Source organism: Furipterus horrens, unplaced genomic scaffold (genome assembly GCF_987537825.1).
Source record: "Furipterus horrens unplaced genomic scaffold, mFurHor1.1.pri manual_scaffold_2, whole genome shotgun sequence".
Classification (NCBI taxonomy): Eukaryota; Metazoa; Chordata; class Mammalia; order Chiroptera; family Furipteridae; genus Furipterus; species Furipterus horrens.
The window spans coordinates 218,140,547-218,165,136 of record NW_028327172.1 but is presented as its reverse complement, the minus strand read 5'-3'; the positions used below and the strand labels follow the sequence as shown (position 1 = coordinate 218,165,136).

The 24,590-nt window shown below is 57.8% G+C and overlaps 1 protein-coding gene across 6 annotated transcripts in view; it reads left to right on the top strand.

The window, feature by feature from the left end:
* Window positions 1–24,313, top strand: part of PCGF3 (polycomb group ring finger 3) — a 31,085-nt gene extending 6,772 nt beyond the window's left edge. For 2 of the 6 annotated variants that reach the window (XM_090267204.1, XM_090267205.1), the window contains exons 2-10: window positions 2,979–3,018; window positions 3,534–3,682; window positions 7,142–7,259; window positions 8,684–8,780; window positions 9,097–9,152; window positions 9,936–10,046; window positions 11,113–11,201; window positions 15,919–16,056; window positions 17,866–18,473. In XM_090267204.1, coding sequence (XP_090123330.1) covers window positions 7,151–7,259; window positions 8,684–8,780; window positions 9,097–9,152; window positions 9,936–10,046; window positions 11,113–11,201; window positions 15,919–16,056; window positions 17,866–18,030 — 765 coding nt within the window. In that variant the 5' untranslated portion in view covers window positions 2,979–3,018; window positions 3,534–3,682; window positions 7,142–7,150 and the 3' untranslated portion in view covers window positions 18,031–18,473. Of the gene's footprint in view, window positions 1–2,978; window positions 3,019–3,294; window positions 3,400–3,533; window positions 3,683–7,141; window positions 7,260–8,683; window positions 8,781–9,096; window positions 9,153–9,935; window positions 10,047–11,112; window positions 11,202–15,918; window positions 16,057–16,914; window positions 18,474–20,208; window positions 20,290–20,717 lie in introns of those variants that run through there. The other 4 variants (XM_090267207.1, XM_090267206.1, XM_090267209.1 and 1 more) reach the window with 4 other exon arrangements.
* Window positions 24,314–24,590: the final 277 nt, after the last annotated feature.

Genomic DNA, 24,590 nt, shown 5'->3' with positions numbered 1-24,590 from the left:
CGTGGGGCCGCGGGCCTGAGACGGGGCAGCTGCTGGCCCCGCATGGTCTGGTGGTGTCTGAGCGCTCCACTGTTTTTTTGTTCGATGTTTTGCTAGAAGTTATTTTTAGTGTTGATAAAATCAAGTTTTTATTTATCCATATACAGTTACGTACAGTGAAGAGTTGCGCTGGGCTGTCTGGCACCCAGCATGCAGTGGGGCGGTGGCATCTGACTTCTGCTCTGCTCTGATGGGGGGTGTCGGACAGGCAGGGGTCCCCAGGGTCAGCTTCACGGTTTGTTTCAGTGAGGACACTCTGGAGGCTGTGGGGACTGCCCGTTGTTACCAGTGTGGGACCAGGCCCTTTTTTAACATCGCGCTTAAACTTAATGCGGGTTAGGAACCTGACAGATGCAGACTTGGTGAGAAGGCACTGCCTGGACGTGGGTGCTTCCCTCAGATCAGGGAGACACGCCCTCCCGGGAGATGCTGGCCACGGCCACCGCCCGCATTCCTGTGCGTGTGCTTTGGGATGCCTCCCTCTGTGGGAGTGGGCTGTGGGGTCCCAGCCGTGGCTGAGCCGTCCCATGACGTGCGTGCCTTCCTCTGTTGTTGGGGACATGCTGTGTCCAGTTTGGGCTCTTCAGGCAGAATGCCAGAGTGTCAGCATATGTGAACTGTGGGCGCACGTCCGCCCGGGGCGCTGCACGGTCCCTGCGGGCGCCAGTGGGTGGAGCCAGCTGCCGCCCCAGGAGGTGGAACCATCAGGCTCTGGTGTGCGTTTCTGGTGTCACCGACGATGGAGAGCTGCGCCACGCACGTACCAGTGTCTCTCTTGTGAGGAAGGGCTGGCAGCACTTTTCTCCAAAGGACTGGACGGCAAATCACAGCGTGCGGCCGCGTGGCCACATGAGGCCAGGATGCCTCTGTTCCAAAGCAGACAAGACCCAGGCACGGGCGCCGGGCCGCGTGGTGGCGTGCGGGTGCAGAGCCCTGGACCGCCATCCTCCGATGGGAGCATTTTCTGCGCCTGCGTTTGCTGACAGCCGACGTCCTCGTCTTTGCGCGTGGATTCCCGTTGCGCGTGCTTCTGCTTTTCCCTTTCGCCGTCTCTCCCTCGCCGAGGCCACAATGAGAGCCCCCCAACCTTGTGTGTCCTAAAGGTTTAAAACTGTGCCTTTACGTTGCTCTTCGTCCACCTAGACTTGACTGCTTGGGGCTGGAGATGGTAGGAAGTCGGGGTTTGGGTTTTGTCCCCAGCTGGACCACTAGGAACGGTTCTCACTGTAGTTTAATTGTAGAACATCCTTTTCTTGGACGTACAGTCGCCACACCCTGACGGTCACAGCGTTACGGTGCGGTCGGTGTCCTTCGGTGAATGTGGTCAGGGGGCCGCGCCTCAGTCCTGACCAGAGCCCTGGGTCCCCTCAGAGGCCCCGCGCGTGGAGCTGCTTTTCTGGCTGGCGGCGCCGGCTCCTCTGCAGCACCGAGCGAGGACAGGCTGCGTCCGTCTCCCGTGTGGCCTTGTCTCCACGCGGCCTTGTGAAAGCTGCTTCTCTTGAATGCAGAGCTTTTATCGGGTTAAAGCAGCTCATGCTCTTCTTAATTTGCCAAGTGTTTTAAAAATCAGGAATGAGAATGAATTTTATCAAATAATTTTTATGTATTTGGGGGAAGACCTTACCGCTTTTTTCCTTTTTCTGTCACAAATACATTCATTTCTTACATTAAGCCCTCGTGCTCCAGGATGGAGCTGGTGTGACCGCCGTTCACGACTCGCGCGCTCTGTCCCCCATGTGCGGGGCCTGTGTCCCCGTCTCGGGCTGGTCTGCGTGTGTTACGGTGGCGGCAGAGAACGGGCTGGAAGTGCCCCCGGCTGTTGGGGGCTGAGTCCGTCCCAGGGTACATGGCGGGGCCGCCCTGGGGATTCTGCCCAGGTTCTCTGCCCACGAATCAGCTTCCTTAATAGTTCCAGAACTTTCTGGGTTTTCTGCCTTTACAGCCTTGATGCTAATGGTGTTTTTCTAGGAATGTTTCGAGTTCATGTAAATTTGAGACTTTATTGACACACAGCTCTCATGGTGCCCTACCCTTACACGTCGCTTCCCTAGTGACGTGCCTGCTGCCTGCCCTGCCCTCCCGGTGCCTGCCACCCTCTGGCCTCCCTCCCCGACTGCGGTTGCCTTCCTGCTGCTTCCTCGCTAGAGCGTGGGCTCCGGGGGCCACACAGGAACTGGCTCGGCAGCCACGGCCGCAGCGGCCTGAGCACGGCCCCGCGCCACGGCCCGCCCTCCGTGAGGCCTGACTCGCCTGCGCATCTCCCTGGCGCGGCCTCGCTCCCTGCTTCCTTGCAAAAGTTCATTGAGCTTCAAGACTAGTTAATAGAACACGCAGTTATGGGAAAACTTAGAGTGGAAGTCATACGATTGGACATAGCGTGAGCGTCATGATGGTGATCTGCCCACCGCCATTGAACCGCGAGCGTCTCCTGGGGCCTTGGGCCCGGCCTCGGGCCGCTGACCGCCTTCTCTGCTGCCCGCCCTGCGCTCACGTGAGCCTCGCAGGCGCCCCTCCCTGGCCCCAAGACAAACATGTGCTTGTTGGTATGTCTACTGTCCATCTCCCGCCAGAACTCTGCGTCTGCGTCCTTGTCCCCGCTGTGGCCCTGTCCCTCTGCGGGGCCCCCGCCTCTGACCCCCAGCTTTCAGAGACCTTCTTCCTTCCTCCTGGGGCACCAGAGCACACGCTGGAGCCCCCTGTGGCCCCCATGCACTCCCACCCCCCGGCCCGGCAGCCCCTGGGCCTCGGGGACCCCAGCTGCCATGGAGATCAGCCTGTGTCTCTCTGGTTAACCCTGGCTCTTCACTGTCATTAATTCTTGTTTTTCTTTTGAATAAAGGAATGGACCTGTTCAATGAGCAAGGCCAAAGCCGCTGCTGTGGCGGGGACACGGGCCGGCACCCGTGGGTGACGCCTCCCCTTGTCTTGTGTCTCCACAGGCCCCGAAATGTAGCAGAGGGCCCTGGCTGCCACGTCCAGGTAAACGCAGCTTGCACTTTGAATTCTCTCCTTCCAGTGCCCGCGGGGGATTGAGCGTGCCTTGAGTGGACTGGAAGAGTCAGCTCCTTAGGACCCGTACAGGGTACTTTGTGAGTGTTCCAGAGCTGGGGGCACAGTTATTCCCGTCAGTTCACGTTCGCTCTTGGTTTGTAGGTTTTTGTTATTGTTTAAATTTTTAAATTTATTTTTAAAGAGAGGGGAGGGAGAGAGAAAAAGGGAGAGAAACGTCATTGTGTGCCTCTTATGTGCCCCCAGCTGAGGACCTGGCCCACAACCCAGGCCTCTGCCCTGACTGGGAACCGAACCAGTGACCCTTTGGTTCGAAGGCCGGTGCTCAATCCACTGAGCCGCACAGCCAGGGTTAGTAGTTTTGATTGACTGTCCCGCTGCTGGCCTCATGGGAGTTGTCTAAAACTTCCAGTAAGAACCTAATGATGGACTGTGAGCCTCATGCGTGATGACACGGTGAAACAACAGGCGCATTTCTGTGCTAGAAAATGGAAAAAGAGCAGAGGACGGAAGGAAGGCGCAGAGGTGAAGACGTGGCGTGTGGGCTGCCGCGGCTGCCAGCGAGGGACAGCGCCACAGCCGAGGCCTGAGCCGATGCGGAGGCGCAGGGAGGGGCCGACGGCGTCTAGAGGAGGTGAGGCCGCGGGGGGAGGGCAGCGACGCTGCTGGTTTGCTGCCCCGCCCTGTGCTGCATCCAGTCCAGGTGGGCAGGCCCAGCGGGCGTCAGGGGTCCAGTGTGCTGCTCAGGGCCCCGTCTGCTGCCCTGGTGGGCACAGTGGCCTTTGCTGAGTGCAAGCCTGCAGGGATGGGGACGAGGACGCGCCGGTCTCATCTCCAAACATGGGTGGTCAGTGGACACAGGCCCCTTTTGCGGGCTGGCCTGGGTGGGCCCTCTGTGGGCGCTGCCAGCGGGCCCCTGTCCCTCCCCGTCACTCCGTGCCTGTCGTGACTCCAGTGCTTTGGAAAGTGACCCCCCTTGTTCGGGGCGTCTCCGTGCTTTGTGGCAGTGAGACACGCTGAGCCTTCTCTCTGGTCCCTGCCTGGGTGTCACCTGGCCACTCAGCGAGTGCTGTTTGTGGGGTTCTCACCACGTGCCCCGCTCTGCCTTGGTGGGGCTCCGGGACACTGCGGGTCTCCTCTTGCTGCTCAGTTTCGCCCCACTGGTGGCGCTGACGGGCACTGCCGTGGGCGGTGACATCCCCACACCTCGGCTCACCTGCCGGGAGGAGGTGTGTCCCTTGTTCATGTCTGTCACAGTGTGGATCCTGGCTTCCGCCTTGTTCTCTCCATTATAACCCAGTTCGTTCTGACACTGACTTCATCCCCGGTGACGATCCCCATGCTTCTGAGCAGCGGAGGCTCCAGATTCTACCGCCTTGCTGCCCAGCCTGGGCCAGTTGCACGGCCAGCACCCCCCTGGTTCCTCAGAGTGGACGGCGGCGTGTGCACACAGGACCGGGCTGCGCAGCAGCGGCCGCTCTCAGGCAGAGCTGGGGTGGGGGGCTGAGCACGTGCACACACGTCTGTACCTGCTTACCACCCACCCACCCTGTGAGTCACATGGACGTGGTCCCCAAAAGAGGCAAGGCTGCTGCCGTCTGCAAAGAAGACATGGTCTCTGCTCCCATAAAGGAGACGCGGACCCCAACTCTGGCAAAGGAGACAGGGACCCCACCCCTGGCAGAGGAGAGGCGGACCCCAACTCTGGCAAAGAAGATGTGGCCTCGCTCCTTGCTGAAGCCAGAGACCCCGTCCTTGCCAATGTGATTGTCGCGTTTCCCAGGCAGTTTGGTCACTTGTTGTTGGGGAGACGTCTCTCGCTGGACGTCCTGCTGTGTGGTCAGAGTATTTGCACATCGCTGAGCACGTCCTCTCATCCTCAGTGGCCGGTGTGGAAACACCGCCCGGCAGGAGGCGAAGACCCAATGCCGCTCACCGTCAGCCGGCGAGGGGACCCGCACGCTGGGCTGGGGCAGCGTCACGGGAGCACGTGCAACGTGGCGTACTCCTGGGCTCTGCCTGGCTTTGTCTGGAAATGTTTTTAGGGTTTTCTTCTCTCCGGTAGTTTCTCCTTTATTTCCAGCTCTCCAGGTGGTGCCGGGTCCTTCACTTCCCAGACGGTCAGAGTTATCTGGCCTGGGCTCTCACGAGCACTTGGTGAAGGAGCCGTGCAACCCCAGGGGGCTCAGAGCTGCTGCGGCTGCCACCACATCGCTTCCTGTGGCCTCAGTGCAGCGGGAGCCGTGGCCCAGGGCCCTTCAGGAGGTCCCACTGGGAGCAGGGGCCCGCTCCTGGCGCTGCTGCGGGGAGCCGGGGTGACGAGGGTGACCAGCGCGGTATCTGCGTGTCCTGCGCCCTGAAGTTTCACACGTCACCGCCGGCTTGTGGGCGCTTGGCTCTGAGTGGGCTCAGTCTGGCGGCCGTGCCGACAGGCGGCTTGTGGCGGCTTGAGTCTCCTAGCAGGAGTATGGGTGCTGCTCCCCACGCTGCCCAGCCTGGCACAGCCGGGGTCTCCCCGCTTCCCTCCTCTGAACGGGAATGGCTGCTGCCCTCCGGCTGCTTGCTTGCTTTCCTCTTTTTCAAGAGTGTCACCCAGCGAGCCATCTGCACTGTGGCCGCCGCATGAGGCACGCTGGCTGTCCGCCTGCACGTGCTGTGTGGCCACCGCCCTGGCAATGCCACTGAGCCTTTCGGCCTCTGGCCCTGACGGCCTGCGGTGCCCATCCCTGGTCTCTGCGCAGAGCTCCGCTAGCGATGCTTGTTTTCAGAGTGTTCGTTCACTGGGGTCCCTCACCGCCCCCACTCTGTGTGAGGTGCTCACATCGGCTCCCCCCAGCTGTGGTGGCAGGTCACCCCAACCTGGTGCTCTCCTGAAGGCCGGCGTCCCGGCTGGCTCCTGCTGGAGGCTCCAGGGAGAGCCCGTCCCTGGCTCGTGGCCCCACCATCATGCCCGCAATGCCACCGTCCCGTCTCTCCCTGTGACCCTTCTGCCATTCCTGACAAGGACCCCGTGGTTCCATGGGCCCCCAAGTGAACCAGCCTCTCTGTGTCCAGGGCCTCTTGCCACGTGAGGTGAGGGGCAGGTTTGGGGGGGGGGCATGGACGCCTTTGGGTGGTCCTCCTGCTGGCTCAGGCATGACAGCGTACCTGCCCCACGGGGCCCGGGGTTTAGCCAGAGAGACCTTCACGGCTGCAGCGGCTCAGGGACAGGCAGGAGGATGCACAGACGTCCGGACTTCCCAGCACCGTGCTGTGTGCCACGCGGGCGCCCCGCAGGATAAGTGACAGGGACAACGGTGCCTCCAGTTCCAGGCCAAGGCCTATGGCAGCCCCAGTCAGGGCAGGGCCGTGGTAGCGGGGGAGGAGGGTCTGGAGCCTCTGCTGCTTAAGTAAAATGGTGGCTCAGCCGCCCTCAGCGTGCCTGTCTGCGCTTTGCTATTTGGAACGATTGCCGTGAACGGGCTTTGGACGTGACTGGTGACCACAATAGATGTCCAGATGTGGCATGTTGGGCTGGCAGCCCCTCTCGCCAGTGTCCAAGCCGCTCCCGCTGTGACCTCACGCTGGCCACTTTGCTTCTCCAGATCGGGGCGGGGGGGGGGTGCTCTGCCGCCCTCACCAGCGTCTCTCAGGCCCCAGGGGTCTCGTGCCTGAAGCGGAAGAAGAGCCTCAGCTCCCCCGTGGTCGGTCGGTCATGCGGTCAGCCACGCGGCTCCCCGGCCATAGGACGAGCTGGAGGCTGCAGCACACCCCCCTCAGTTCCCGTCCCCACACGTGCGCAGCCCGAGCCCTGCCGCCCTGGTCTGGGCTCCGGCCCACCTGCCGCCTCCCCAGCACGCCGCCGCTCAGCCCCGCACAGGAGGGAGGGGGCAGCGGCCTTGCTGCCACGCCTCAGGCCGCCTGCTGCCCCAGGGACGGGCCTCCCAGGCCCCCGCGAGACTGGCTGGCCCCGGGCCTGGCCCGGCGGTGGCCTCTGCCCTCCGCACCCCCTGGTCTCCTGGGGGCCGTCCCACGGCTCCGTTTACCGAGAACCTGCCCCTCCGATGCAACGCAGCGGGGCGTTTCAGACGTTAACACACGTTTTCTTCTGCAGAAGCCAAAGATGTTGACCAGAAAGATTAAACTCTGGGACATAAACGCCCACATCACCTGCCGCCTGTGCAGCGGGTACCTCATCGACGCCACCACGGTGACCGAGTGTCTGCACACGTGTACGTGATCCTGTGCGCCTCGCGGCCCTTTTTCCTCGTCACTTACCCCCTAGACCCTCCTCCACTCCACCCGCTCCTCTGCCCGGCAGTCACCCCCCAGCCGTCCGTGCCCCCGAGTCCTTTCTCTCTCTGGGTTTTGCTCGGACCCTCCACCCCACCCCCCGGCTGTCAGCCTGCTCTCTGCCTGTGAGCCCGTCTCTGCGTTGCTCGTTAGTTCAGTTTGTTCGTTAGTTTCCACATACGAGGGACATCAGACGGTGTGTCTTCCTCTGCGGGGTCGTTGCACTCAGCAGGCTCTCCAGGTCCGTCCGTGCTGCCGCGAAGGGTAGACTCTTCCTCCTTCTTGTGGCTGAGTAGAAGCCCGTTGTGTGGACGTCCCACAGCTTTCGTATCAACTCGTCTATGACAGACACCAGAAAGTGGCCGCTGACAGCGTGTGCGCTGCCTGACCCAGTGTCTGTGTCTGTGGGTGTGAGAACATTCCAGAATGTGGCCTTGGACGGTTTCCAGTCATTTGTTCTTTGATACTTTGACTTCCTTCCTTCCTTCCTTCCTCCCTTCCTTCCTTCCTTCCTTTCTTCCTATTTTACCAACAGCTCTTAGCTCAGGCACAAAGCAGTACACAAAAGTAGGAATAAAAACAATCTTGAAGATAAATCAGGAAAATTATTTCAAATTAAAAATACTGTGGGTAATTTAGTAGAAGTACCGTTTAAGAAAGCTGCATGCTGGGAAACTTAGTTATTTGCATAGGGCAGCTACACTGGTACCTGGCAGGACAGAGTGCGTGTTGCCCGTGGGCGGGCGGGCGGGCGGGCTCAGCTCACGGGGCTCCCCGCTCCCACCGGTCGGCTCCTGCGTCGCGGCGTGTATGAGCCTAAGCTCGCGCTGGACCTGCCTTTGTTCCTCATGAGCGCAGCCTCCGCTGAGAAGCGGGCCTTGGCGTTCGCCTCCCCACGTAGCTGCCGGGGACACTGGGAAGCGCGTTCTTTAGGCGGGATGTTTCAGCAGAACCCAGCCCCGGAATACCCGTAACTTTGTGCTCCTGTGCTTTTCACTTCAGAAAGGAAACAGTTTCCAGTTTGAGCTGAATTTTTATTTTAAAGTTGATTGTATTTTTAGGTAATGGGGGCGTAGTTTGTATTGTTTTCACTGAAATTTTGCTGGGTAAAGAAAACCCCATGACCTTTCAGGCTCATACAGCACTTTTGACCATTAGCCCTGAGGTGGGACCCTGCTCAGCGGCCTCAGCTCCTCCCTCGTCTGTGCCTCCCGCTCCCGAGTCCCCGAGCCCCCAGCCCCCAGCCCCGCAGGAGGCCAGGCTGTGCAGCGGGCAGTCACCCTACTGGGGGCCGGGCGGCGCTCTCTCAGCCCTGGGTGGCTGGGCCGACTGACCCCTGACGGGACTGTGTGTCTGCCCGCAGTCTGCCGCAGCTGCCTGGTCAAGTACTTGGAGGAGAACAACACGTGCCCCACGTGCAGGATCGTCATCCACCAGAGCCACCCGCTGCAGTACATCGGGTAAGCGTGCCGGCTGCCCCGCCGCTGGTGTGACTACACGGTGGCCGCAGGGCCCGCTGAGTGCTGCCGGGCATCCGTGCGAGCCCCGCTCACCCGCGCAGCAGGATTGCTTCAAGGGTCCCACAGGCCGAGGGCACTACCACCAAAGGGTCCCATCTGTGCTGCCATTTGAGATGCCGTGAGCAGCTGGAGCAGATTGGGGGGCGTGGGGACTCAGGCTACGTGGAACTTTGTTAACTGGGATGTGGGAGAAGCCCTGGGGGACCTCTCCGCCAACCCCCCCCCCCCCCCCCCCCCCCGTCTGTTCCCTCCGCAGTCACGACAGGACCATGCAGGACATTGTTTACAAGCTGGTCCCCGGCCTGCAGGAAGGTGAGTGTCGGGTCTGGACGGGGCTCCTCGGTTTGGCAGAACCGCCACCTCCTGGCCCCTTGGCCAGCCCTGCCCGTCGCCTGCCCACCGTGCGCGCCTTCCTCCGGGGTCGTGTGGGCTTCCCAGGCGCAGGGGAGCCAGTAAGTGGAACTGCGTTTAAAGTCAGACCTCACTGAGAATTGAAGAGGACTGCTGCGCACTGTGCACATCCTGAACATGCACACGGCCGCTCTTTTCAAAGTTGTGTGCAGTGCCGCACGCCGCGACTGTCACTGCCCTTGCGGGGGGAGAGGGGACGTGGGTGGCGGGCTGGCGGGAGCTGCCTGCGGGGGACTCGTGGGGGCTCCCTCTGAGACAAGGTGTGTTAGGAAGTCTTGTTTCCTTGTTCAATTTCAGGAGAGCGTTGTAACTCAAAGTGCAGCTACTGTGTTAGGTCAGTAGAGGTTACATCTGGCCTTTAATACATAACTCAGGGTAAACTGTTAAAACCCTTCGCTGTCCACAGAATTTACTCGCCCAGGGACTGAAATCTCCTGAGTAAATGCAGCCAGAAGGGGTCATCCTTTGACAAGCGTTTAGTTCTGGAAAAGGGAAGCAGGGTCAGGACGAAGTGCCGACATCCTGGCGCCTCAGCAGATGGTTGTAGACGTGGGAAGGGTCAGGCAGTCGGGTTCCAAACGGGGGTGACCGTCATCTGTGTCCCTCACGGGGTTTGCGTGAACAGAACGTTAATGTCCTTCATGGCCTGCTTAAGGTTAAAGGTTATATGTTAATTTTTAATAGCTGAAATGAGAAAGCAGAGGGAGTTCTACCACAAACTGGGCATGGAGGTGCCTGGAGACATCAAGGGGGAGACTGGTTCTGCCAAACAGCACTCGGACCCCCATCGGAATGGTAAGGCGCGGGGGCAGAGCTGTCGGGCCTCTTCCTGGAGAGCTCCCCGTCCCCATCCTTGTCCCCGTCCCCCGTCCCCTGTCCCCATCCCTCATCCCTGGCCCCATCCCCGTCCTGCCCCCATCCTTGCCCTGCCGCTCCCCCCAGCAGTGTGTGTCATAGGGTGATAACCTTTGTGAATGTCTGTATGGGGTGTGATTGTCCTCACCACATCGGGCACAGAGGGGGACACGGGGAGCATGAATGCTAGGCTTCAGAGATGTCACTCAGTTTTCTGCTTTGCTATAGAATAGCAAAGCAACATTTTGGCTTTGATGTGAAATTAATGCTATTTTATCTTATTTTTTTATTCTTAAAGACTTTATTTCCTTTTAGTGAGGGGAAGGGGGAGAGAAAGAGGGAGGGAAACATCAATGTGTGGTTGCTTCTTACACCCCCCCCCCAACTGGGGACCTGGCCCGCAACCCAGGCCTGTGCCCTGACTGGGAATCAAACTGGTGACCCTTCAGTCCGCAGGCCGGTGCTCAGTTCACTGAGCCACAGCAGCCGGGCCATTTTAAATCTGCATTTAAGATAATGCATTGTTGAGACCTTTGGTGCCATGATATTGCTGGTTGAACACACAAGCTCCTAAGAACCGGAGGCTGCCCTCCTGCCCATCCGAGGGGAAAGGCTGCCCTTGGCTGGCATCCCTGGGTCCCTGGGAAGCGGCTGGAAAGGTGCTGGGAATTCAGGCGTCTGTCCCAGCTGTGCCACCTGGGGGGTGGGGTCTTCACTTTGCAAGTGGCGCTGAGCAGTGCTAGCCCCAGGTGCTGGCAGACGGACGCCAAGGTTGAGGGATTCCGCCGTGGGCCCCTTCCATTGCCCCATCATCACCATCGCCACCCCTCGCCACACAGCCCACATGGGGCCCGCCTCCCGGGCCCATCCACCGCCTCTGACCTGTGTGTGTCACGGTGCAGACTCTCACTGCACTGACTTAAGTAGCATTCCCAGTGCACTGTAGAGTTATAGGGGACGGCGGACGTTGCGGATGCGATCATGCCATGTCGTCTGTTTGCCACAGGCGAGACCAAAGCAGACGAGAGTTCCAACAAGGAGACGGCCGAGGAGAAGCAGGAGGAGGACAACGACTACCACCGGAGCGACGAGCAGGTCGGTGGCCCCCGCCCTCGGCCTGCGCGCAGCCGCGGGTTCCTAGGCAGCAGAGCGGCGCCCGGGGACTTGCTGGGGTGTTTCTCACTCACACAAGGGACAGGCCATGAAGGGAAGAAAGTGGAGACATGAAACGTTAATACGTTGCCTTAGCTTTTTCCCATCAATGCCTTACTTTATTTTTCTTTCTTTTTTAATTACCAAAGCAATACGTGCTCCTTGTAAAACATTTCAAATATAAAAAAAGTGAAGGTCACTCTCCACACCCCTTGCGTCTCCTCAGCCCCACCCCCAGGTTGTCCCTGTGAAGAACCTGGTGCAGGTGTTTTCAGTGCAAATAATTCATGGAAGAAACCAAAACCCAGTGTATAGTAAAAACTAATTTTAAGTGTCACATTGAGGAACCTGTTCTTGTTACCTACTACATTATTAGATTAAAAAGGAAAAACTGAGCAATCCTAGAGATTCTGTAGAAGAATTTGATAAAGTCCTGTGTCCGTGTAACTCGGAAGCTGTGCCATCATCATCCTGGGTGAGGGGACAGAACCGTCCACATGCACCCCAGGAACGGGCGTCCAGCACCCGCGGCCGCCCAGCAGGAGCGCACTGCTCAGGCCCCCAGGCCCTGAGGGACAGGGCAGCGGGAGGCTCGGGCATGGAGACTGTGGGGATTGCGGGCTGGGGGTGGGAGGGGTGGGGGGGTAAACGGGGATGGAAAAAAATAGTAGCGTGTAAAAAGAGTGAGAAGCGTGTGAGACAGACACGCAGCGTCTCAGGTCAGACCGTCTGATGTGAAGCCAGACGTGCCGGCTATTAGGGTTCACAGCTGCCCACGGGGTGATAGACTGGCTTGTAATCATCAGTAGATAAACCTGATTCACATCACTGACAAAACCTTTAAACTGGCCCAACCAGAAATGTGTGAGGCCTAAAGGAAGACCCTTCGCCGCGTAGAGAACATCGGAGGCAAGTCTGAGTGACTGGGCGTCCCTGGGCAGGAAGGTGGGTGTTCAGGTGTTGGCTCTCCCCGGATGCATCTCAGCGGCTGTGCTTTCAACCAGTTACTGTGGGATTTAACCAGCCGCTCCTGCCGCTCCCCTGGGAGGGCACAGGCTCCGAAACGGCCGTGAGGCCCAGGGCGTGGGACTTGTTAGAACATACATGTGGCACATGCATACTTATAAACATTACATACTTAAACATACCGCGCGTAGTAACTAAAATGCACACATGAATATGCACATGCACATGTTTATTGAAGGTAGCATGAAGTCAGTGTGGTTCCGGTGCAGTGACAGCAGCAGGATCTTAGCTTCCCAGCGTGTAGCTCCCATGTAGTTGAAGGTCACCGTGAGCATTGCAGATGCCAGCCTGGGGGTTTGGGGGGCACAGGTGGGCTCGGTGCGGTTCAGGTCAGTGCAGAAGCGGGTCCCTCGGGGCCTCGGGGCCTCGGGGCACCTGCTTTCCTGGGCTCCTTCTCTGCTGGCGGCCACAGGGCTCCGCCCCGGAGCTGCATAGCCCCCCGCAGACCACTGCCCGCCTCTGCTTCCCGAGTCCACGGTGAGTGCTTTGGCGGAGTAACAGGGCAGAGGGCTGGGAGGCCGGGGCTTCCGGGCGGGATGGGCAGTGCAGCTGCTCTGTGGGGCCTGGGTGTGCCCCCAACAAAGCACAGCCCAGCGGCTTGGTGCCCAGGCCAGAGGGCAGCGGCCGACAGGCCCCCTCTGTCTGGCTCCCTGTTCTGTGGCCCCCAGACTGGGGGGCGGTTCTGGTGCCGACGGGGAAGGAAAGCTTCTGGCACTTGGCCATGCGGTCCCGGCTTCCTGTCAGTCCCGTGTCCTGGGAGCTTTGCTGTGAGTGGGGGTTGAATTTTATCAGCTGCTTTTCAGCATCTGCTGGACCGTCCACAGTAAACTGCTGGACGCTTTCTGTTGTTAAAACCATCCTTATCCTCATCCCTGGGGTGAGCTGAATTTGATCACGGCTTTAAACTCTGTTTCTGGATTTGCGAGCATTTACGTACGTTTGCGTCTGTTCTTTTCAAGCCGAGACTGGCCTGTGCTTTTCTTTTTCGTGGTGTGTTTATAGTTTGGGGTCAAGGTCATGTGTTTTGTGGCTGGTGGCCGTCCCTCTTTTCCCGTTTCTTAATTCTCTGGGGAAGTTCATGTAAATTGAGATGTCGGTTTTATTGACCTTTTTCCTTTTCTGACTTCGGGAGTTGATTGATTATTCATATAGTTTCTGACTGTACTACTTGGTTCTAAATATTTTTAAACTTTCATTATGATTTCTTTTTTGAACCATGGGTTATTTTTTAAAGTATATATTGAGAATTCTAAACAAACCTTACTAAAAAGCTACAGTTCCCAGGACATTGTATAGCGGACTTTCGGGTGGACTTTAAATCCGTGGAACAGGTTCTAGAGCTTAGACCGTTGGATTTGTGGTCATTGGGTTTTCAGCAGAGGCCTGGAAGCTCCTCACTGGGAGAGGATAGTATTTTCTTTTCTTTTTTTAAGATTTTATTTATTATTTATTTTTTGGTGGGGGGGAGAGGGAACATCGATGTGAGAGAGAAACATGCTCAGTTGCCTCTCGCACACGGCCGACCGAGGAACAGCCTGTGCCCCGTCCGGGAATCACACCGCTGACCTTTTGGTTCACGAACGAGCCACACTGGACACAGCAGGACAGTGTTTTTAACGGGTGGTGTGGGAACAGCCACGTGCAGACTGTGCAGCCTTACCTCACACCACATAAGAAGTTAACTCAGAACGTTAGAGGGAAAACGTGAAAACCGCTACAAGGAAACATGAGGAAATCTCTGAGCCCCCAGGCCCGGCTTGGAGTTCTCAGGCTCAGCATCAGAGCGCCACGCGTGGGAGAAAAACGAGCCGTTGACGTCATCACGTTCAACACTGCCCTGCAAAGACGCCCCCGAGGAAACGAAGGCGGGCCAGAGCCTGGGAGAAAGGAGCGGCCAGCTGTGTTTCTGGTCAAGGGCTTGTATCCAGAGTGCATAACCCTTACAGTTTAGTAAGAAGATAACCCAAGTAAGAAATGAGAGTTCGGCAGACACGCCACCCAACACGTGCAAGTCGTAGCAGCACGAGCCAGCGGCTCCGCCCCGGCCGCGTCGTAAACACAGCCACCAAGGGTCACAGCCACGCTACACAGGAGCGGCCGGGAGCGGCCCCACGTCCTGGGCAGTGGCCGGGTGCCCACAGGTACTCCCGTTTGCTGAGGGGGAGGCCAGAGCCCCGTCCAGTAACGTGCCTGTCCCACTGCGGGTCTCCCTTGACTTCTCTCGCGTTGGACTCTGCTCCCTAAGTTGGAGAATTTGTCTCTCTCGTCACTTTGGGCAGGTCCTTAGGCGTCACTTCTTGACTCTTGCCTTCCCCACATTTACTCTTCTTTGCCCCAGGACTTGTCTTACACGTGCCCATCAGGCCCTCAGGCTTCACGTCCCTTCCCTTCGCTTCGTGTCTTCACAGATGACTTTGTCTCTGGGGGCGTCCCTCCCGGTGGCCCTTCAGAAGGCTGAGCTCTGTGGCTCAGCCGTCCACTGAGCTTCCAGTTTAAGTGAATATGGTTTTTTGTTTAAAGGTTTTATTTATTTATCTTTAGAGAGAGGGAAAGGGAGGGAGAAAGAGAGGGAGAGAAGCACCCATGTGTGTCTGCCTCCTGCAGGCCCCCACCTGGGGACCCGGCCCGCAGCCCAGGTGTGTGCCCTGACTGGGAATTGAACCGGCCACCCTTCCCCTGGGCCACGCTAGCCTGGGCAAATATGTTCTATTTTTAGAGGTAATATTGGGTAATCTTTTGTTTATTCATAGTGTATTGTGTATTTAGTCCATTCTTTTGTGTCCCTAGTAGTTTTGGGTATATACATATTTCAGTGAATTCACTTGTTAATTCTGTTCTCTGAATTTGGGGGTGTGATTGGGTCATTTTATGGCAGCTGCTGGAGAGTTTAGAGCTTGTGAGGGACACTGTCAGGTGGGGCCGTGTGTCAGGTTCGGGCCGTGTGTCAGGTGGGGCCGTGTGTCAGGTGCCCTGCGTGGCCTGGTCATCCCTCCGTGAAAAGCTCCCAAGACCCTAGAGTGCCTTTCACTGGGTCTGTTACCTGTGGTCCCCTGTCATCCACTACACGCTCTGACCCACTGCTCTGTGGATGGTCCAAAAGGTACCTGAACTTCAGACTGCCCAAGGCAAACTTCTTCCTCTGAGGCCAACATGACACCTGTCCCTATATATCACTCCCTGCTGTATGCACGCACACTGGTGGGCCTGACCCTGTGTGTGTGTGTGTGTGTGTGTGTGTGTGTGTGTGTGTGTGTCGTCAGGCCGCAGAGCGCCCGGCACAGCCTGAGGATGGGCATGTGTCCCACCTGTCCCCCCGCCAGGGACTTTCAGAGCAGGACCCCCACCTCTGTCACTTTCCCTGGAAACCAGCACAGTGCCTCCAGGGGATACGTAGTTTCCAGACTTACTGCAAAGTGCTATTAATCAGACAGAATTGACAGGGCTAGATCCTGTTTCACAAAACAACAAGTGGTAAACCAAGGTTAAGAGAATGTATATAAAATGATTTTTGAAATCCCTTTTCTACAGCGTCGGGGTCTCTGGTTTCAAACAGCCAGCCCCTCGGGGGGATGGAGCCGGCAGCGCCACGTGGCCCCCGCGGCGAGGCCGGCCCAGCTGTGTCTTTGCCCCTCAGGTGAGCATCTGCCTGGAGTGCAACAGCAGCAAGCTGCGCGGCCTGAAACGCAAGTGGATCCGCTGCTCCGCGCAGGCCACCGTGCTGCACCTGAAGAAGTTCATCGCCAAGAAGCTCAACCTGTCGTCGTTCAACGAGGTAACAGCCGCGCCGCGTGCGGGCCCGCAGCAGGGCCTTCCTTATTCGTCCGAGGAGTGCCTCTGAGGTGGCTGGGTTTTATTTACGACTTCTTTTGGAGAGTTTAAATTAGGGGGGGAAATCCACGTGCTCTGCCTGCCCCGGGCAGAGGAGCAGGAGGCAGCAGTGAGGCAGGGGGTGGCCGCAGACCGTGCACGTGGCACCCCGGGCTGGCCGAGGGGCATGCTGGGACGGGGGGGGGGGGCATCAGGCTTTAGTATGTCAGCGTTCCATCTCAGAGAGGAATTAATTTCACAAACTAGCGGATAGGTGGGGTGAGGGTGGCCACATAGACAGGTAGGTGGATAAGATGCTTCCAAGTGGTGACAAATATGATGCGCGTGAACTCCAGCCTGGTACCCCAGCGGTGCCCAGTGGGCTCAGAGGGCAGAGGGCCGGGCCCCTGTGGGGGGCCTGCTGCTGCGGCCACGCAGGTGCTGAGATGTGGCTTGTCGGCAGGACCCAGCTGTGTGTAAGCGAGGGAGGTGGGGCGCCGGGGACCAAGGAGGGCATGCATGGCTTGAGCTATAATCTTAAAATGCTCCTCAGGTGGTGAGAAAAATGGGTTCGGGTGCAGAAATGGAAGCCAGAGAGACCAGTGGGGAGCGTTGGTGGCGGGAGTGTCAGGAGGGAGGCCCACGTGGCGCAGCGAGGGTGCTGAGAAGTGGGCGGACCTGAGATGCACACTAGAGAGTGGGGGGCTGTGGGGGCAGGTCACGGCGGCCTGAACAAAGGTATGTCCGCATCCCGACCCCCAGACCCCTCCCTACATGTGGCCTTTTTGGGAAAGAGTATCTTTTTGGATATAATTGAATTAAGGATCTTGAGATGAAATCACCCTGGATCACCTAGTGGACCCCAACCAATGACAAGTGTCCTGAGAAGAGCGAGGCCAGCGGAAACGGGATGCAGAGGGGACGTGAGGGCCGAGACAGGGGTCGGAGCCCTGGAAGCGCAGGAGGTGGGAAGGGCCCTCCGCCAGCCAGCACCTCGAGTTTGGGCTCCTGTCTCCACGTCTGCGAGAGGGTGACACTCTGTTGCTCTAGTTTGCCAAGTTTGTCGTACTTTGTCAGTTGCCACAGGAAACCAAAATAGGTTCAGTGCTACTTAAGAAATATCAGAAAATGTGGATATGGCCTTGGAATTGGATAATAGGTAGGGGCTAGAAGAATTTTGCAGAACACAATTTGAATAGCCCAGCTCGCCTCAAGGAGACTGTTGGTTGGAATGCGATGTTTAAAATTTAAAGATGGTTCTGGGGGATGCTGCGCGGCAGAACGCGTCTCAGGGGCGCTGTGACCAGGAGCAGGGTGCTGGCGGCAGCAGAACATGGAGACGCCTCCGATGAGCGCTCAGGGAAAGTGCAGCGTGGCATTGGGGACGGGAGGGAAGTGGCGGAAACACGGTGAGTGGTGTCCTACGGTTGTGCGGAAGAAGAGCCTGCGGAGATTCCCAAGCAAAGTGTCGGGGCACCCACAACTGGGGGTCCGCTTTTCCAAGGCTTCTGTCTAGCACAGGAACCCAAACAGCTTCAAACAGCTCAGAGCCGGCCGGCGTCCCCAAGGCCTCCAACCTGGGGTCTGGCCGGCTGCCGGAGCAGCGGCTACTTGGGGCTGTCTGGCTCAGGCAGAAGGGACCAGCGGCCAGCACCTGGTCGGACAGGGTCTGCCAGAAAGCTGACGCAGCCCCCGCGCAGAAGCCGCTGCCTGTGGGACTCCGAGTCTTGAACAAGCAGCCTTTTAACAGCAACAAAAACGTCCCTCTAAACAGTTCCCAGATAAAGTCCAAGAGCTTCGGAACACAAGCGGCAGAAATGTGCTTCTAGGAGACCCTCCTCCAGCTCCAGACGGGCAGATGGAGCTCGAGCAGCTCTCCGGCCCCCGATCCTGTTTGTCCCCGGCCCGCAGCCATTGGGGGTCTCCTTTGGATGCCTGACCAGCCCCCAACATGTCAACCTTGAACAAAATCGACCAGCCCTGGCTGGTGTGGCTCTGAGGGTCGAGTGCCAGCCTGCGATCCAAAAGGTCTCCAATGCGATTCCTAGGCAGGGCCCAGGCCTGGGTTTCAGGTTTGGTTCCCCCACCATTGGGGCTTGGGTGAGAGGCAACTGATCGATGTTTCTCTCCCTCTCTTTCTCCCCCTCCCTTACCCCCGCTAAAAAATAAATAAAATCGTCCTGGCTGGTGTGGCTCAGTGGATTGAGTGCCAGCCTGCGAACCAAAAGGTTGCTGGTTCGATGCCCAGTCAGGGCACAGGCCTGCGTTGCGGGCCAGGTCCCCAGTTGGGGGCGTACGAGAGGCAGCCACACATGGATGTTTCTTTCTCTCTCTTTCTCCCTCCTTTCCTCTCTCTGAAAATAAATAAAAATCTTTCCAAAAAAAAAATGGAAAAAACCGACCCGGTCTGCCATCACCAGGACTTTTTTGGATAACGGAAGGGCTGGGACAGGCGTGCAACACAGGGAGCCCACCCAGGGGCAGGGGGGACGTCCTGCTGGGCGCCGGGTGACAGGCGGTGAGGCCTCCCCTGCGGACACTGCGCTTCTGTCGGGACGAAGGGCTGTCGTGAGCGCTGACGCGTTTTACTAGATGATGGAGCTGGGGGCGGCTGTGCAGCGGTGCGGACGTCCTCGGTGCCAGGAGCCGCGCGCTTGGAGACGGGCGCAGTGTGGGTTTCGGCTGCGTTTAGCGCGGCTTCCACAGGAACGATGAACGCTGATACGCACAGACAAGGGGAGGGAGAGTGAGGCACAGGGTGCTTGTCACAGTCACGGGCAGGACCCTCCACCAGCAAAAAGATGGCGACTCACTTTCCTGCCTCTGGACTGGACCACGAGCAGCTCTGAGGTCAGGGCTCGCTCGTCTGTGCGGCCTGTTCCTGTGACCGCCTTGTGCCCAGAGCCAGCCCAGCTCCAGACCCTCTCCCGAGGCCACGTTTTAAACACCTGGGGGACATCCTGCCACAAACCAAAGCAGCAGTGAGACACCACTGCCAGCCTGGCAGGCGGCCAGGGCCCAGGACCCCGGCACCCGCACGTGCGGCAGGACGCCCCTCGCTGCCGGGGGGTGTGACGAGGTGCAGGGACTCTGGAAGGCTGCGTGGTGGTTCTTACGACACCGACCACACTCACCATTGCATCCGGCAGTCGGGCTCCATGGTATTGACCCGAAGGAGTTGAAAACTCAAAGCCACACAAAATCCTGCGTATGGGTGTTTGCAGAGCTTTGTTCCTAATCCCCAAAGCGCGGGAGCGACAAACGTCCTGCAGGAGGTGGTGCCCACATGCACCGTGGTCCCTCCAGACAGCGGAACGTTGCTCAGCACTAAGGACTGGAGCTCTGAAAGCCACAAGAAGACGCAGAGGAACCGTAAGTGCCTGGGACTGAGTGGCAAGAGCGGCTGGAAAGACTCCCCACAGTACGACCCCAAGTTTGGGCCATTCCAGAAAAGACGGAGCTAGGTGGCAGGGTCAGTGGTCGCCAGCGGTTACAGGCGGGGTGGGAGGGGGTGAGCAGGCGGAGCCCAGGGGCACTCCGGGCGGTGGACCTGCCCCGTGGGGCACTGCGTGGTGGCCACAAGTCAGTCATTGTACGTTTGTCCAGACCCGCAGGATGCACACCAGCCGGGTGACCCTGACGTGCACCGTGAACACTGGGGTGACGGGGGACAGTGCAGCTCAGCAGCGGTACAACGTGTCCCCTCGGCGGTGTGGACAGTGGACGAGGCTGGGAGGGGCAGGGAACCATGGAAAATCTATCTTCTCAGTTTTGCTGTGACCTTAAAACTGGCCTAAAAATAACCTTTTTTAAAAAAGAAACAAAAAAGACTGGGGGCCCATTGCCTTGTCCCTTGAGGTGAGAAGGATGAGCTTCTTTAGGAGGTGGGCCGAGGGCAGGGCACGTGGGGCTCTGAAGGGAGCTGTCACGGTGGGTGTGGCCAGAGACCGGCGCCCCGGGCCCTCTGCAGTTAAGGGGTCTTCCTCCTGCTCCCTCCACCTGCGCGGCCAGAAACGGGACACCAGGCCTGTGCCAACCTCCGTCTCGGCAACCGGAGCAGCCACAAGTGCCGAGACTGTCCCCCGGGCCCACTGACCAGAGCGTCTTCTCCCCGCAGCTGGACATTTTATGCAACGAGGAAATCCTGGGCAAGGACCACACGCTCAAGTTTGTGGTTGTCACGAGATGGAGATTCAAGGTGAGACGTGTCCTCTGTGATGAGATGTTTATTTGGTTTTTAGAACCTGCTGCGGACGGCAACGCTTTTCTGTGCACGTTGTTCCCTGAGGGGTTAGAGACGGGTTCAGTCCCAGGATCCGTGTGGAATGCAGTTGTTCTGAAATTGGCCCCGGAGCTGCCTCCCCGCTGCGCCCGCTCCTGGTGGCAGTGACTGTGGGCTGCCAGCTGGGACGGGAGTGGCCACTGTCCGGGGCCACCTCCGCCTTGGGTGGGACTCTGTGAACCAGAGCAGATGGTGGTTCCCTGTCCTGGGGCGTGGGGCCAGGTGCGCACCCGAAACCTGGGCCCCGGCCAGTCCTCTCTCCCCGACGGTGACATCCATCGTGGTGTCGCTGCGGTTCTCACGGAGCCGTCGGGCAGCCGTCCTCACGCCGGCCTGTCTTACAGAAGGCGCCTCTCCTGCTGCACTACAGACCCAAAATGGACCTGCTGTGACGCTGCGGACGGCCGGCGTGGCAAGCGCAGTCACAGGACCATGGCGCCTGTGGAGGGGCCTCCAGGTCCTGGGGCCAGACTTGTGAGCAGAGAGTATTTATCACTTTTGTACAAGAGACTCCACACTCAGCAAGACACTACCAGCAGCACCGACACCCTGCACAGGCCTCGCTGCCGAGCCGGCCCGCACGTCCCTCGGCTTTGCGGACCAGACCGCAGCCGCAGTGGCCTGTGCCTCTGAAATGCGGCCCTACCTGCTTCCGGGTCTCGGAACCACAGTCCTTTCAGTTCAGTGGATGAATTAGGTTTCAGGATGAGCCTCAAAAATACTCGTACGTGTGTTGAATCCTTCCTAAGTTATTGAAAAAATATCTTTTCCTGGTGAATGACGATATTTATGTTGCCTTTAGCTTCCTGAAGGCTTAGAAGATCTATAAAAGTTAATTTAAAAGCAAACCAAAAGAGGTCGCCATTCATATTCCGCGCCCACCATGGTGTTTCACATCCCCGCTGTGACACCTGATGAAGCAACAGCTCTGAACCCCCCTGTGCCCCGGGCGTGGCAACCCTGGCACACCTGGGACCTGGCGCTGGTTTGCAGGGCGACCTTGTTAAAAATTACTTTTATTAAGTAGGGCTCCCGCTGTTCAGTCCCACTGCTTCCTGTCCCACGCACTCCTCCCGTTTTCACTTTGCTGCAGAGGGAGCTGGTGGCCTTTGGGGGACATTCCCCGCAGAGGAGGGGCGGCTGCCCGTGGGGACTTGGCAGACCCAGGTCCCCACCACGTCTGTCCACCCTTCAAGGGGGACATCGCCCAGCCCTCCTCTCCACACCGGAGGTTGTCACCGAGTGTCACGGGAGCCGAGGTGGCTTCTTCGGTTGCTAACGACCTACAACCAGCCGCAGGCGACACACTTTCTCACCCCTTTCTCCTCCCAAATGCTAATATTTTTGTGGAATTAGAGAATAAACTGTTTGCCAGCACATAAACATGTCCCTTTAAAGGGGTCCCTTGGAACCGTGATGGCGAGATGGAGGAGAAAGACCCGTTTTCAGGGGTGACAGTGTTGTCCTGGAGCTTGGCTGTCACCAGCTGCCTCCCGCTGGTTCCTTGGTGACCTTTGCTCTCCCTCCTCACTTGTCCGGCCTTAGGGGTCCTGGGGCCATCAGCTTGCCCCCCACCCGCCCCCTACCCATGCAGCCTGAGGGTTGGGCTTTCCAGGAAGTATTTCACTCTAGTGACTAGAATTGTTTCTTGAATTTGCTGGAAGCTCCCGTTGGGCTCACAGACAGGCTTCCTGCTTTATGTGCATGAGTGTCAGAAGCAGTTGCCAATGAGCCCTGATCGGAGAGAAAAGCATTAACATTAATTCAGCCCAAGCGATTTTAATATAAGGCCTTTTAAAAACATCAGTCAAACATGTTGTTAGGAATTGGTCAGAATTCACTTTTTATTTCAGCCCCTTAACTCCCACTTTTGTCCGGCTGGTCCCGTTGCCTGAGCTCGCTGCTGATCCAGCCTGGTCTGTCCCTCTCCGAGGGTTTAGCGAGTAGATGTGTGTGAGTAACTATGACCTGTCTACCTCAAACGCACATCCCTGCTGGCGCATCTGTCCCACTGCGGTGCGGCCTCGGCGCGCCCTTAGGATGCAGGGATTTCCCGTGTGCTGGCCCAAGGCGGGGTGAACAGGTGAGCGTCCAAATTCACACAAAAACCGGTTCCAGCTCAGACTCAACCACACGTGCATCTCCTGACGTATATTTGTAACTTTGTAGCTCTCTTTGACGTCACTTGAATTTGCTATGGTGCTAAGTTGATACATTTAAACACAGAGAGAGGGAGGCAGGCGGGGTGTGGGCGTCACAGCCGGCTGCCCGCCACTCTGGTGTGACCCCGCTTTTGTAGCCGCATGAACCAGATGAAACCTCAGCAGCAGAAGTACCTATTTTTCTAAGATTTCCTTGTGCAGACTGTTCGCTTGCAGGACGGGCCCTGGCGACGGGCCGCCAGCCAAGCCTGCCTGGAGGGGCGGTCCGGGCTCCTTCACTCACGGCAGAAGGCTGAGTGTCGCGTTTCCAGCGTAAAGTCAGGGTCAGTCAGTGGTTGAGCCCCTTAGGTTTTGCAGGTGGAGTTGCCGCGAGGCTGTTTCACGCGTGTCGATGCTGCTGGAACACGGCTGCCCCGCGGCCTGTGCCCTCGGCAGCCTGGGACTCACCGGACGGTTTTCATGAAAACGGAAAATTCAGATAGAATATATAATATGGAATTTAAGATTTGGGGGGTTAAAAAAGAAAACTTAACTTTATAAAATTATTTATTCTATTTTAAGCCTTCTATCATATTCTCCCATCCAGCGTTTGGTTCCCGTGGTCCAGCTTTAGTTACAGGCATATAAATGAAATTGAGATGTTCCGCAAGCTTCTTCTCTTTCCTTTGAGTAGTTTAACCTCTGTGTTTCGTTTCTGCAGATGAAGAGCATTGTTTGTGTTCTTTATGCTTTTGTGCAATAGGCGCCCACATGCACCAACGGTTTAAGTTGTAAGTAGCATCTTCTTGCTACATTGAGAGGAAATGTAGGTGGAATCTCAAAACCTGTACATTAAGCTCTTTGGTTTTTTCTGTTCCATTGTTATGATAAGAATGCTGTTCTCGGGACTGTGTGCCTGTCAGCAGTATTTACAATGAGTGACCGCAGGCAGCCGGGAGGGGACGCAGCACCATCCCAGACCAGCCATGTGACCGCGTGGGTCTCACGGCCTTGGACCCCTGTGCCCAGGCCCCGGACGCCATCCCGTGTTGACTGGGATGTGACGGTGACGTGTTCCCGGCCTGCGGAGCTCTCCAGAGTGGTCTCGTTCCAAGTCTTTAGGATCCAGCCGTGTGCTCAGAGCACGCGGGCGTCACCGCTGATGAAAAGTGTCACTGGATTGAATGTTCTAGGAACAAGCCAGCTGATCTCTGCTCAGAACATCAACCGTGACGTTAGAGCAGGTAGCAAAGTCAGCTTCTCTGTTTCTTCAGGATCCCAGGGGCACCCAGCCGCCACCTGCGACCCCAGCCGGTCAGCGGGGTGTCCACCTCGGTTTGTCGTAAGCGGAGGGGGCGCTCAGGCCACACTGTGACCGGGGCGGCGCCTGCCAGGCAGGGAGAGCGGCCACCACGTCCCCACACGTCAGAGGGTGGACTGTGGTTCCAGTGCCCCCTGAAACATGTAGCCTGCATGCAGGTGTGTGTCCCGGCAGCTTTCTGGGTGTGAGAAAACCACGATCCCCAGACGGCGTCAGGTCTGGGCGGGAGCTTGTGCTAAGCCTGCGTGTTGCGCGCAGGCTGTCGTGGGTCATGGGGATGACAATGCAAATACATATTTTTGACTGTTTAATTTGAAAGTTTACATTTTTTATGCTTTGTGTTGGTGTGTAATTTTTGTACTATTGGTGGCTAGTTTTTGTCTAAAATCTTTTTTTGGAATATTGCTTAAATGTTTTGATTTTATGACAGTGAAGCTTGTATTCAGTGTTTTGCCAATTAATATTATATGCTTGTAATAAAAGCAAAAGAAAAACTTAACCGAATTTCTCTCAGGCTGGACATTTATCACCTAGAGTATCTGTAGGAGCGGAAGATCGTAATGAGAAACCAGATGCGCAGCCCCCAGCCTGGACCCTCCCAGGTTCACGCCATCACCGCTTTGCTCCGCATGGCTTTTGTGAACGTCACCTAGGATGGAGACAGCCCTTTAAATCGGACCAGTGTTTGGTGACAGGTTTGCGGGTACCATGGTGAAGTCCCCGCGCACACATGCCTGGCGGGAGCTCGGTGAGGG